The 15196-nt window shown below is 42.9% G+C and overlaps 1 protein-coding gene across 1 annotated transcript; it reads right to left on the reverse strand.

The window, feature by feature from the left end:
- Positions 1–3919, reverse strand: fzd10 (frizzled class receptor 10). The gene has a single exon (XM_071482336.1). It carries the CDS (start codon positions 3064–3066, stop codon positions 1315–1317), a length of 1752 nt encoding a protein of 583 aa, XP_071338437.1. The 5' UTR covers positions 3067–3919; the 3' UTR covers positions 1–1314.
- Between the last annotated feature and the right edge of the window lie 11277 nt (positions 3920–15196).

Here is a 15196-nt window from a genome sequence, read left to right on the forward strand (position 1 = left end):
TCATAGTTTTTTTTGCTGTCTTTATCTGTTTTTGCTCGGTTGTCTTTGATGCAGCCACAGAGGGCTGGATATAAACGTCCCATTGTTTCTTTATGAACATTTAAAAACAAGAATAGAGACGCTGCTGTTAATGCTTCCTGTTGACTTGAGTAGCAACATGTCTTAATTTCTGCAAAGCAAGGTTTTGAGATGTAAAAGTGCAATTTCTTCTCCTATAGCAAGAGAAATATAACGTGTGTGCAACATTTATGAGCTCATATGAACTGCTAATAAAACCAATCAGTTAACACTACTGTAAAAATGTGTCTCTTGCTGTGTTTTTGTTCATGTAAACAATGTAGTCTCCAGCACTTATTCTGAGTGACAAACATAATGTTAAAATCCAGCTCTAACATACCAGCTAACATACCATCACATTCACAAAAGAAGCTCCATGATGTTGATTTTTATGTTGTGTCAAAATGATTGCTGCACAATGTCAGCGTGTTACGGCGAAGGTTGTAATTGCAGAAAAAAAAAAACAAGCTGTATGCGGCAGAGAGAATAACAGCACAGTTCAAATACACAACTCCGGCTTTACAAACATTTAAAACTAGAACGTTTTATTAATTTTTCTATAAAATCTCAGCTTTTTTTTTCTTTAGAAATATATACAAATGTTCTCTTGTGCTATAAAACAGCAAAGAAAAAAGAATGGAAAACTCAACTGCGTGTACAAATAACTTTTCAGTAATGAGTGCTTGATTAATTTATGGCGTGGATTTGCCTCACAATGGGCAGTTCGTAAGGTCTCGAGCGCTTTTCAACAGCTGCTCTCACTCCAGTTCAAACATACATGACACTGCCTCGGTTTCTATGAAAAAGCCTCCAAACACAGCACTCATCTCTCTGACCATTTGCCTCCATTGTCTGCGGGGTCCTTTCACTGTCTGTAATCTGTCACTAACAGTACAAGTGTCTTTTTTGTCTGTAAGGAAAACAGCTATTGCACATTATTCAAGTAACCCCATGGCACATCCAAATGGTTTATTCCACTCTTTTTGTCTTGGGAACAATACGAATTTTTTTTTCTACCAAGTTCCTCAATAGGATAAGTGAATCCAGGAGTGGCAGATTTTTTTTCAAACAAAGGCAGCTCTTGTTGCATGAGATGGCTCAAGACACACACAAAAAAAAACCCACGTTGCATTATCTTCAATGCAGTTTGCATAAATAAAACATGAATCTTGATTCTTTTGATGGCACTCTGATTACAAAGTCTCATTTAAGTAAGGGCTTTACAAGTATTTTTGGGTTTATACAAAGAGAGCCAGTTCATACACATGTTGGAGGGGGCCGTGTAGGCTCATACTTAGTACTGTGCCCTTTGAGAGATGGGTGAGGTTTGATGTAAGGCCTACTGCTGGTGAACACACTGGCAGCCTTTCTCCTTGCCCTCTTCTTTAGCTTCCTGCTGAACACATTCTGCCACGACTGCAGTGTCTTTGAGGTCCAGATCCACATGCCACTGGTGATGCCCACCACCAGCAGCATGAAGATCTTCACCATGAAGATCTCGACAGCGGGGATGGAAGTCTTCAGGACGCATTCGTCTGACTCCGGCCCGCTGCTGTCCACACACTTCTGCTCCCCTGCCAGGATGCGCCAGTAGTCCATGTTGAGCCTCTCGTAGAAATAGCAGGCGATGACGCAGGTGGCCGGGACAGTGTAGAGCACAGAGAAGACCCCGATGCGAACCATCAACTTCTCAAGCTTGTCTGTGTTCTCTCCCTCTGTTTTCATTATCTTACGGATGTGGAAGAGGGCCACAAAGCCAGACAGCAGGAAAGAAGTGCCAATAATCAGATAGCAGGAGAGAGGAATGAGCACAAAGCCCGTGAGAGCTTTGACATCCGTGCTGCCCACGTAGCAGACCCCTGTCAGCTCATCGCCCGCCACCTTCCTCATCACCAGGATCATGATAGTCTTTACTGCCGGGATGGCCCACGCAGCCAGGTGGAAGTAGCTGCTGTTCGCCTCGATGGCCTCGTGACCCCACTTCTTCCCTGCAGCCAGGAACCATGTCAGGGTCAGGATAACCCACCAGAGGGAGCTGGCCATGCCAAAATAATACAGGATGAGGAACACAATAGTGCAGCCGGTGCTCTCCAGACCCTCCTGGATAATATACTGGACCCCATTGTCTCTATCACAGGCTATTCTGTCAGCCCCCACAAAAAGTCGAATGAGGTAACCCACAGAGTAAACACAGTAGGACATGGAGAGGAAGATGATCGGCCTCTCTGGGTATTTGAATCGCTGCGGGTCTATGAGGAAAGTGAGCACAGTGAAGGCGCTGGAGACAAAGCAGAGGATAGACCAGATGGCCATCCACACCAGAGAGAACTGCTTGTCTCCCTGACTCCAGTAGACGTCCACTTTAGGGTAGCATTTAGGTGCACAGGACTCACTCTTCTCCACAAAGTGGAACTTGCCGGGGTTGCTGCACGTCTGCTTGCTCCCGCTGTCCTTCAGGTGCAGGTCCTGCCCGCTCAGAGGCCGCTGTGGCCTGAAATCTGGAGGCTGGGTGTGGGAGACTTTGGGAGGCTCATCTGAGCCGTTGTTGGGGGCCTCCATGCAGAGGTGGTTGGGGTCGTTTTTGGTCGGCAGCCTGGTGCAGTCCAGAGAGTCAGGCCAGGGGAAGTTAAACTGTTCCAAGATAGGTGAGCATTTTAACTTGACCTGCTCACACATAACTCTACATGCTGGGATGGGGTTGGACACCTGCTCTGTGCACATGGGAGCATACAGTGAGCACAGGAAAAATTTGAGATGACTGTGGCATCCAAATTGTATCAGGGTTGCAAACTCCTGCAGCTTTATCGCTGCTTCTTTTTGGTCATCGTGGCCCATAAGATTTGGCATGCGTGTCATGTTATAGCCAATGTCTTTGCACTGGGGGATGTTGATGTGTTGACATCTCCCTTCTCCTGACCAGTCTGGGTCTATTGAGCTAATAGCTGAGCCCCCACCGCTGCACAGGACCAGCAGCGCATAGATGAGGCTCAGTTTAGCAGATGGACACATTCTCCCCTCTCGATTTAAAGAAAAATTCGGCCAAATGTTCACCTCTACCACAACACACAAGTTTCTTTCATCAAAAAGTCGGCGATGAAACCAGGCTGGTGTTTGGGTGGAGGATCAAAGCGGGGAAACTTACACAACTATCTGCAGGAAGAACATTGTTTTCTCATTTTAGGTTTGGAGAGTTTAATAAAAACATATTTCCCGCGATGGCCCGACAGCGTTTACTGGCTGGAAGCAGCGTGCGTCCAGGTCCATGCTTTCCAGCGCTCAGTTCGTGGCTCAAGTGCTGGAGCTACTTCGCAGCGTGCACATCAGTCTGCTGAGAGTACGAGAGGATTGCTGTGTGCCCCGATTTGTTTCCCACTTGTTTCCCAAAGACTCACTGCTCCGTCCTCATGTTGCATGTCACTTTTCCGGACTGTCTGCGCCTGCAGCGGGGCGATTCCACTCCTTGTGCGACAACTTGGAAAAACAACAGAAAATATTTTCCTCCGGTCCTCTACGCGGCTCCTCGCAAAGCACCCGGGACAATTAATCAGTCTGAAAAATGAGTCGAACACATATCCCCGGTGAAAACGCGGAATGTGTCCCAGAAACGCAGGATTATGCTCTTCCCGTAAACAGGCGCCTGATGCGTTTGGTGGCAGCGCTCGTCTGAGCTGGTCGGAGCCTCCGTCCCGGTCTAACCTGCCAAAAGATCCGCCTTCAAAGACAGCTACTTTGCATAAGAAAGATGACACTGACACGCAGATTATTTTCAAATCGTGCGGAACAGCTTGTTCATTACAGCAGTTTCTAAAGGCTCACAGCAAACTTCCCCCCTCTCTCTCCCTCTCTCTCTCTCTCTCTCTCTGTTTGTTTGTGCTCAGTCACAAACTTCGACTACAACACGACACAGACACATTTTATGAGAATCACACAATGTTGCGCAATATGGGGGTCACAGGCTCCAAGGTCCAGAGGGGCCCCGGCACCGCAGCTTTGGCCTCAACTTATATATAACTGCTTTCCTCTTTCATATAGCTGATTAAACAATGAGAAATATACGATTTTAACAGGTTTTATTTCCCGTTTGTTGTGGCTACAACATTAATCTCAATATATCTATATGAAAGCTGTATAGCCTTTATATAATTTACAGGTTTGGACCAATGCAACCTTCGATTTTTGGATGAAAGGCTTTAAAGACTAAGTGGTCATGAATAAAATGCATTTAACTTAACCTAAAATACGCCTTAAATAACAGGGGCAATTAGTTGTATTAATTAATATAATTAATGTAATATTATTGACTGAATATGCATGTGCATGTGTCTGAAAACAGCTGATCTCTGGAGACATTCAGCAGCTCATTGACCAGTGGTGGAGTAACTGCTTAGTTCTTTTATCTGTGTTAAAATAATAAGACCACAATATAAAATACTTTTTTACAAGAAAAAAAAAAAAAAAACACACAAATGCATTCAAAATGTACAAAAGTATTAGGCTAGTAGGAAAATATACTTAGAGTATAAAAATAAATTCTTTTCTATTCTTGATTCTTGATGCATGTAGGTGTAAGCAGGATTTTAATGTTGCAGCTGCTGAGGTGGAGCTCTTTCCTATGCTGTTTATATAGTTTAGTAGAGTAGGCTATAGCAGAAAGTTCTCCTTCCTCTGCATGTAGTGGAACTGAAGTACAGAGGAGCATGAAATAAAAATACTGAAGTAAAGTAAAAACTCCTCAAACCTGACAATTTCTAATGGACTGGAATCAGCCAGAGTGGTTTACTGGCAACAAAAAACTGAAATATGATAATCACTGACCAGACCCTTTACTCTAATGCCAGCTAAATGAATGCTGATCAGTTTAAGATGAAAATGATAACATGCATGAGTGATGTTTTAGTGTGGGTTTCCCATGTAAGTAATGATATATTTATTGATATATTTTATGCATGATGTATTTACACATAAACAAGACAGATAGACCTGCTGTGAGCAAAACATGCAGATCTTATTACTTAATCCAGCCCAGCTGAATATACTTAATTCATCCCTCAGAAGTCAGTGCAAGGCAAGTTTGCAAACCACACAGGATAATATTCATACACATAACCAGAATGGACTGAAAAAGTTGAAAACTGTGGCTACTCTCTGTTGAAAGAGATTCAAGTCACTTCTGTCAGACTGGATGAAACTTCTTGAAAACACCAGAACAAACCACACATGAGGGATGAAAACATATCCCAATATAGAATCAGAGTTTAGTGCTGGGATCTGTGTGTTCTGGCCAAATTTAACAACACCTTACAGTCATTTCCTGGCTTTTTCAATGAAGAATGTAATCCAGCAAACAAATAGGGAGGTTAAAATGGCAGCCCAAAGTGGTGACATTATTCTATTGTCAGGAGTAAGCTCACATCAATAATTCAGATGCTGCTTAGCCTTTCTCACTGGGACATCTGTATTCTCAACAACCACCTGGACAATTTCAATATTTTCACCATTTTTCTTGATGTCCATTTATTTGTTTGTGTATTTTGTCCGACAAAATGACTTCAGCGCACATTTAATTCCATTTTTATTTTAGAGCCCTGGAAAGTGAAATGACCATTTTAAATCATGGACAACTATGCTCCCCCTGTGACCCCTTTATCCTAACCACTGACTCTAATAAGACACTCAAGAGTTTTCCCCACAGTGAGTGTCTTACGGACACATCACAGAGGAGAGTTGTTCCATCATCCTAATAAGCTTCAACTTAGCTTTAACTTATTTTTGCAAATGTCTGAGGGGCTGAGCTGCAGAAAATGTTTCAGTGTGTGAAGATTTACCAGAATATAGGTGATGAAACATTGTCATAAGTTAGTGAGAAACATGTTTCTAATTAAAAATTAATCATGTTACTCAACAACATTCAGAAAGCACTGAGTCCAGCTCAGCGCCTACTGTTCCCATGCAGAGAAAAAAAACACGACCAAGCCCTCACTGTTGGTTTAAAAGGGTTGAGTCACTTCAGTTTCCTCTGTAGCAGAAGTTTTTGTCTTCTGAAATAGTTTATTATTATTGCACAGTGAATCAATGGCAACTGGTAAAGTGTGTGTCTGTGTGCGTTTCCCCTTTCCTCTCAGCTCCAGACACATGCAGGTGCGGAGAAGTGACATCTCCCCATGAGTATGGATGTTATGTTCACTATATACACATGTGTTATCCCCTGTGACCCTGAACTAGATAAGTGGTTTAGAAAATGAATGGATAGATGGGCTTTTATCAGCCTGTTAAAGCAAGATGCAGCACTACCAAAGCCACAGTGTGTCATAAAATAAGCCGAATACAACATGTCAACACATAGAGTGCTGTAATAAATGACATCCGTAAACCCTGATGATGCATTGTTGTTACAGTGAGGAAGAACTCCATATATAAAACTATAAAACTCTTGGTTTTATACCAGGAGCAGGGCGGTATGTTGGGCTAAGAGAAGAATAGGTTATGAGGCCCTCTGCCTTTTTTTTTTTTTACATGTATGCGTGTGTGACAGAGATCCCCCAGACCTCACTCACATTACCTTGTAAAAAGTTTGTGGTGGTAAGATTTATATTCAGGCCCAGTCATGGTCTCCATCAAGGCTGAAATACTGATCACAAGTAAACAGCAGTGCTTTTAGTGCATTTTTACAGGAGTCACTAAAGTGCTTTTAAAAGTATGTCTGAAATGTGTCCGGGCAAGATGAGAAACCTGGCACCGGCGTGCATAAATGGTTTAAGCACAGCATATCTTAGTGGGGGCATTTCAGCTGTTAGTGCTCAGTGTGTGGAGCAGGAGCATAAATATAGGGTATGAATACACTTATGAACACGATACCCTCCTCCTATACGCAGCACATGTGCTCCTCACATTTCACCTATCCAGCTGTTAACGTTTGAAGAGGTTTGGTCAGAACTCAACCCTGGGGAAAAAAATACTTGATGTCCATCACTTTAAAAAAACATATGGGCCTACAGTGCAGTATCCTAGTTTCATTTCCTGATAGACACTATTCTTTTAAGCATGCAATATTTTGTGTTGTGTCAAAATCATCTTGGTGGGAAACTCGTAATCATGCTCAAACCATTTCCCTTTGAAAAAAAAGAAAAAGAAAAAAAGGCTTCATTTAGATTCAACAGCAGCATGCATTTTCTATATTTTGACCCCTCACAAAGACGAGGACAACAGCTGACATGCCTGCTCTGTCCCTCCCTCTCCACTACACTTTTATTATGTAGCTGACACATAGAAGTAGAACAAAAAGAGTTGACAGCTTTAATGTGAGGAAGAATAATGTATTATCAGTGCATTGCCTGGGCCGGGGCCAGTTCTGCTCTCCATTTACTGATCATCCATCTTTCAGGAAATGCTGTCTGATATACTTTAAAGCAAATATCTGGCCTTATTATCGCTGCCTTTGGTGTAATGAAACTGACAAGATAATATTGTCACACAGTCTAATAAGACGACACAGTCTACTGGTTTGTTGTAATTCATCGCCTTTGTTCTGTTCTTGTTCCTGTCTTTCCTCCTGCCTGCCTCTCTTTCATGATTGTTTTGCTGGTCATGATGATATCTCTTTGAAAATGAGAAGAAAAGGAGGAATCAGGCCTGTTCTGTCTTTAGCATCTGTAGCCTCAGCAGCTACTACTGTCCCTTTTATGATTTTTCTTTTTTTCATATACAACCCCCTCCTATAGCTCATTCCTACTCACATATGTGCAAAACACACACACTCTCTCTCACACACACACACACACACACACAACTTTATCTCATCTTTACAACCACAACAGTGTGCTGTAGAAAAGCAGCGCAGCTCCATCTCTGAGAAATCGGCAACTGTGAGATAATTCTGTAACTAATAAAGTGAAAGGAGGGGGATGGGGAGGGGGGGGGGGACCCTTTGATGGCTGAAGCTGAAAAGATATTTTATTTTTTTGTGTGTGGGATTTGAGATGTGTGATTCTATGGTGCTAGCTCGCTCCCCTGCTGCTAGGCTCTGGCTGGAAGCTGGCCCCCCTCTGGCTAATGTTATGGAGAATCGGAGGAATTTTATGGCTGTCTTTTTCCTCAGCCCCCTTTTTTCTTTTGTTCCCCTTTGAAGAATGACTTTAGACATTTTATTTACATATTTAACCATGGATGAAAGAAGTGAAGGGCGAGGAAACAAAGCTCCTCGGCTTCTCAAGGGAATTTTGATCAATAAAAATGAATTGACGCTAATGCATTTTTGTTTGCAACTCCTGAAGTGAAATCAAACGCGTCACCACGATGGTGACATTTCTGAAACTGACGCCATCACTCCTTTTGATGATAGGCAACGTGATCCGCTCACACCAACTCTGTATCAGTTAGAGTAATCACAGTATTCCTCCTAATTGCTGTGGTTTGATGACTGGCATGCTGTTCCAACATGTGAGGTATGCTATGGAAGAGATGGGGGACGTTTAAGACATGTTTGGCATTGTTGTCGGCGCTGAAAGGGCATGTTGATTAAACGTACGGGTGGGGTAGGGCTATAATCTTCTTAACCAAGGCCCTCCTCTTCTCTTTCAGAGGGCACAATGAGAAGAAACAACACACTCAGTTGGAGGTGAGACTATTTGTCCACATGCCCTGCACATTGTCCAAGGATCCTGTTCTCCCTCCTGATTGCACGCATTCAGCGTTTAGCTCAGGATGATCCTATTTATCAACATAATCTGTTATTTTCTCTCTTATTGCCACTCAACAATTTGTGAAGAGGTCGGTGCCAAAAACCAAAAAAAAAAAAAAAAAAGTGTTGGGAATGCTTTTGCATCTGTACATGAATGGTAAACAACCTATGAGAACCTTTTAATATTAAAGCAAAGCTCTGTCCTGTCCCAGCTTAAGAGATTCTTTTTTTTGCCAACTGCTGGCAAGAGCCCTGTCAACATCAAAGCCTGCAGTATTCTTTGCTCATATGGTTTAAATAGTTCAATAAAGTAACTTATTAATGAGGACTAATTTGTTTCACTCTTCTTTTCACTTTGCTCCATTAAAATCTGCTTTGTTTCACTGCTGCTATCACGAGTAGAGTCCCATCAGTTGAAGGTTAACCCTCTGACCTCATTCATTGTGTACTGTGGCTGATAAGAGGAAGTCACTGTATTATTGTAACCTTGTAAGTGTTTATAGAGTAGATTAGTATAATTATAAGGATGGTGGACCTTCATATATGGGGGAAACTGACAGCCAATCCGCAATAAACAGTGTTGTAATGAATTTTGTTTGTTACGAAGCCCAATAACATCTGGGTTGAGGCTGCTTTGAAACAGCAATATTAGTTTAGTGGGGTGTTCTTACATCATACTCTTTCATGTGGTGGTCGTTTACCAGCAGAGAGAAGAGGAAGGGAGGAAGAAGTGGTGGAAAGAGGAGGAGGAGGAGGAGGGTTGTTGGAATTCAGCAGCTTGAGACGAAGCAATGAAGCAAAGCAGTTGCAGTCAACAGCTTCCAAAACGCATTTTTGTTTCTGAAAGTCACAAAAGACCCAGTGGAGACATTTGCAGGAGTTTTCTGCAAAGTTCTTCGAAACATGTGAGTGATTAGTCAACGTTCAGGATGAAGGAGGAGGAAAAAAGTCAAAAAGGTGGTAAACATTTTATTGCCTGCTTCGGTGAAGGACACTGATGGCAATATTATTACCCGAGGTCCTTGTGGGGGCACTTGAGTGTGAATTGCTAATCAGGAAGGGCCTTCTCTGGCCTAATCCCTCTTTGAGTGGCCGGCCTGGAATCAGCGCGTCTGGGGAGACTCCCCACTGCTTCTGGCTCTGGAGGCTCCATTCAATTGTGCAGCCCTCCTGTCCCATTCCCACAGTCCCCTCGCACTGTGCAGCGCAGCCATGCATGTGCACACACACACATGTGCGTGCACCCACACAGCACACATCCTCCTCTAACCAAATTAGATTAGACCCTTCCCTTTCTCCCCAGCAAGGCGCTGGTCTTTTCTCTGCCCGGTCATTTATTCTACCCTTTTGTCTCTGCTTTAGAAAAGAGAAACAAATTCCCAAACAACTCTCCTCCTAAGAATGCACTGGTTTGGAAAAAGGATGAGGGAAGTGCAGACATCCCTAGCAGACCTTGGGTGATGCTATAATATCGCCGTCCTTTTGGTGTGTCAGCTCTAATGATGTGTGGGGAAGGAGAGTGGTGTGGCGGTGTGGGTTAGCAGAGCAGTGAGAACAACGCCAGCTGTGCGTCATGTCAACCTGTTACCCCACAACAACACTGAGCCGATCCTGACAGCAGCACTAAGGATCTCTTTATTGTGGCCCCTCGCTAACATTGTCCAACATTTGCTCTGCTTGGCCCTAAATCCTCCCTGACTAGAATAGATAAAGTGCAGTTGGCGAACTGTCTGCATGAGATGTGCACCAGTGTGTCCGAGTCCTGTAGTATTAGTTGTTTTGATTCCTTGTATCTTTATTCCCTGTAAACCAGTAATGGACACTGACGCATATAGGCAAAATAAAGGCCTCAGTTGAAAGGGTCTTTTGTAAGAAAGCCCTGGTGGAAGCTTTTTCCTCCTGGTTCAATGTGCAGCCAAGCTATCCCAAAAGCAGCAAATTGAGATCAAAGCAAAATTAAAGCTGACTCGTTCAAAGCAAGATAAAAATGTGTGAGCCTGCAGCGATATTTTCTCTATTGATTTCCTCCTTTGCTTGCACTCCGTGGGACTGTGCTGGCTGTGCTGTGCTCAGCGCCAGCATCGGAGACTCTGAGGCTGCTGCAGGGAGAAAGGAAATGACTATCGATACAGACAGAAAAACACTGTCATAATGATCAGGGATAAACGGATTTCACAGAGCGCTTGAGATCTAAGTGATTGGGTAACTTCTCATTCCCGTCCAAATCTGTTTTCACTTTGCATTAAGACACAGGGAAGAATAATGAGAACATCTAATGGCAAGCATGAGAGTGGCATGAAGAGCGAGCATGGGAACGGCATTGTCTTGTGCTGTTATTAGTTGTGATTCTCTGGACAGAAGAAGAAGGCGCGTAGAGCCAAGTTTTGTCATTGTCTTCTCATCTGGTGCATGGGTCTCTTTTTCAGGGAGCCACATGTGGAGTCTATCTCTCTGAAGTTTATTTAGATTTGCAAGAACAGTGAAGAGCGTCTTTCACAGACGTTTCTTTGGCCATTTTTTGTTTTTGATTTGCTTTTATGTTCAGTGCTACCACAAAGAATTGGGCACAGATGAAGTTTTCTCAGTGCCGCACAGCAGATAACTGCACATTTGGAAAGATGTCAACTTTAATTAGAGAGAGCTAGCTTGAACGTGATGTTCCAGTAATAACACAACAGCAAAACAAAATGCCTTTGTTATGTTGAGCTCAAATCTGGGTAATTATGGGTAATTTACCGTCGGTGTACTTGTGCTGCAGGTTGTCGGCGAGGTGTGAAAGGATGAGTGAAGGTGAAGGATTCAGCACAACGTTTGAAGTCCTGGGAGGGATTGACAAGCCTTGCAGTGAAACCTGAACAGGTATGAAGACAAGCTGAAACAATCAGTGTGTGCAGACACCACAGACCAAGAGTGCGCCTCTCTTTCTGATGTAAGTCTCCTCGTTTTTGGATTCTCACAGTTTTTATCTACAGCAGAACAACGTGGCAAAAATGTCGGAAAGCTGATAAGAAATCTAAATTGTCAGTCGACACTGGAGGCTTCAATGACTGAAAAAAAAAAAAAGAACCGTCTTTGTCTTCTGCTTCTCCCAAACACATGCAAGAATGTATTTGCACATCTGTCCTGCTCTCTTCACCTTTCTGTTGTGAGGTGTAACACCTGGGCGAGCTGAAAGGAACATGAATCAAGCTGAGGAAAATGTCTTTTAATCTGTTTCAGATATAGTTTCATAGCTGTAAGCAGTCTTACCTCATCTATGAAGCTTCCTCCTCAGACAGAGGGATCGCTGTATCTGCAGGCATTCCTCAGGCTCAGATATCAAAACAGCACTAAATAACCTGTCATTCTCCCTCCCCAGAACATAGACGTTGCTGCGTGATCAAGCTTGTGGTCCATTTTGGAAGGTAAAAATTAGCCTACAATGGTATAATCTCTAAAGCGTAAAGGTTATAGGGTTGTAGTGAGATGTATGGGATGAACAATCTTTCTGAACGTTGAGCTTTAACCTATGAAGACGTGTTGTTATCAAGCTAGTTTTGGATCTACAGTCTGGAATGCAGTGAAATGCCTCAGAAATAAAATAGATGATAGCACCAGTAAAAAAAGATCTTCTATGTAACGGCTGTAGGTAACCCAGTTATGGAATGTGCCGTGGGCTTTTTTTCCCCCCTTTCACTCTGAGCGAGTCAATGGCTGTTTGACTTTTACACATTTGGTGTTCAGGAGGTGTCCCAGACACTGATATCAAACTTAATACCAAGTGATTTCCATTCCACATCAGTGCCTCAGTGCCTCCTGAGTGATCGAACAGGGATCCTGTGACATATCCAGCACTGTCAAAAGTAGAAGCCACTACAGCAGTCAGTCAACAGTCGTCCTGTTCAGAGCTGTTTGACATGCAAGTTTTGTACATCCTGTTTGATACACTTCAGTTTTATCTCCAAAGTATGCGGGATGGTATCTTTGGGGAATGGCTGTTTTTCCTTGTGATTAAACAACACATGAAAAAATATGCATTCATCTCCATCCATCACACATGCAACCACACACACACACACACACACACACACTCCTTTTTCTGCTTCGTAGTTCCTGCAGACAAGACCGTTGATGCTTCTTGTCATGGGAAAGGATGTTGATGGAGAGGTTTTAGCAGAGGGATTTGAAAGCAGTTTTATTGGTGGTGGCTCTGATAAGAAGCCAGTGACTTAAGCAAAGAAAAGGAAGCACACTGAGTGTTTAAAGATGGCTGTTGTTAGGATGCACAATAGACTGGTGCTGATTGGGAATGAGAGACACAGGCGAGGTCTGAGCTCTTAAGCTCGTTATTAGAAGCATACACAGCCTAACGCTTAGAGCAGTTCTTTCTCTGCCTTTTAAATTCATTATAATTTCATTTAAAGCAAGGTATCTCATTACAAACTATCATGGTAACCCATTTAAGAAGATTTTATGTTTTTTGACTGAAGGTGTGTTCAGACTGAAGCAAATTTTCACCTCTTGTTATTTGCACAGATGTGACTGCTGTAATGTTTTAGCTAAACAGTCTAAACATTGAATGTTATTGTATTTACTTAAATCAGTAGCTAGAAAGAAATTAAGAAATGTCTCATTTGCTCTCTTGTTGAGACTTACAGGAGAATAACTCTCATATCTGTCCAGTAAATATGCTGCATGCATGGATAGATGGTCCCATTTCCAGAGTTGGGAAGCCGTTCTCCCGTCTTTGGTCTGTTCATGTGCTTTTAAGTCAGAATGTGGAAACAGCATGGTCATTACAAAGAATGACTTCTCTTTTCAATGCTCAGAACATTAAAACAGCACCAGGATAGTTGTTTCCAGTATAGAGTTGATGCTCATAAATAACATTTTTTAATCTAGGTCAATCTATTGGGACAGCAAGTAACAGTTACAACTTAATATCATCACATTTTGGCGAATTGATCCAAAATGTGAATGTGCACCATTAATCAAAAGTTTCTCACCATCAATTATACTTTTACTTTCATCCGGCGTGTTTCTGCATATATCACGTCTTGTATCAAATTTTCACCAACATTCTGAGTCGCTGTTTCAACTTAAGGGCTGCTCATGTGAATTTTTCGCAGTCATAAATTCATTTTCAAAATTGTTCCGACACCACATGCAGGATAAGTCTACACTTAGCTTAGCTACAGCTCAACAGCTAACCTGGCTCTGTAAAGGTGAGGTAAGGTAAGGTATGCCTATGCCTACCCGTGAATAATCGTTCCAAAAATATCTTAATGTTCCTTTAAGCTGTGGCTACTTGGTAACCTGTGCACAAACTGTGTCGTATGCATATGCACTACTCTATATGAACTAGTTTGTTAGAACGAAGTGAACCCTTTATTATTCATTTTTAATTTTCTGACTAAAGATGTGTCCAAACTGAACACAATGCAAATTTTTGTCTCAGATAATCTGGCATATTTGACTTTTGTTTGTTGTTTTGTTTTGTTAGTCCATGTTGTAACTTCTATGTGGAGTTCTTACTATGACACAAACTTCTTCCTCATCATTTACCAGGTGTTACTGCAATAAGGATGAGGTCTGTGGGATCCTCACAAGAAGGACAGCGGTCTTTTTCATGGTTGCATCCAATTATTATTCTGTTTCATCTTCAGTACAGATGTTGAGAAGATCTGTGCCTTCATCCACTTGAGAGGAAGAGCAAGAGGAGGGTAAACAAAACTTTCGTGCCTTAAGTGCTGTTTTGAGTGTCAAGTGCTGTTGACAGTCTGGGTTCAGGGTGAGCAGACTGTTAGCTGTCTAAACAGGGTCACAGCGGACGGCCCACTGTAGTTCAAACAGGTCAGCAGGAGTGAAAGACAACACCGGCTCGGCTGGCCCCCTGTCCCCTGGGAGCTGATGCAACCTTGTTGGTGGCCCCCCCTTCCAACAACAAACTCTGTTCCCTCGTGACGACTGACACCCTTGTCCCCTATCCTCAAGCTATCGCTGTAAAGAATAGGACATGCTGTCACCACCACGACTCTCTCAGTCTGGACAAAAACAACTGCAGCCTCTCCAGGCTTCAGTGTCTGTTTCTTCCTAACTCTCTCACCTCCTCTTCTCTCTGTGGTTTGGACAGAGAGCCTGGTGTTTCAGGTTCAGGACGTTCCCATTAGCACCTTTTGGTGAAGCCCTTTCATGCAGCCGTTACAGCCCTTGTGATCTGACCACAGCCGGGCTGTTAACCTGCCGCTCTGACGATGTCAAAGCACACAGACCCGACAACACCAGGAGGAAGTCTTCAGCTCGGCCAGCACAAAAAAATTGTTTGCTCGGCTGTCTGGAGGTGTTTGTTTACATCTGTTGACATTTGGCTCAGTGCTGACATCTGATATGTGTTAGCAATACCTGCCTTGCACAACTCCCATTCCACTACAGTCCATTGTGAACTGTAATGTTTGACACTGTTGTTTTAACTAAAATATGAAG

The sequence above is a fragment of the Trachinotus anak genome, unplaced genomic scaffold, assembly GCF_046630095.1.
Source record: "Trachinotus anak isolate AG129_WGS33_773 ecotype Australia unplaced genomic scaffold, CSIRO_AGI_Tana_v1 ptg000008l, whole genome shotgun sequence".
In the NCBI taxonomy this organism is placed as follows: Eukaryota; Metazoa; Chordata; class Actinopteri; order Carangiformes; family Carangidae; genus Trachinotus; species Trachinotus anak.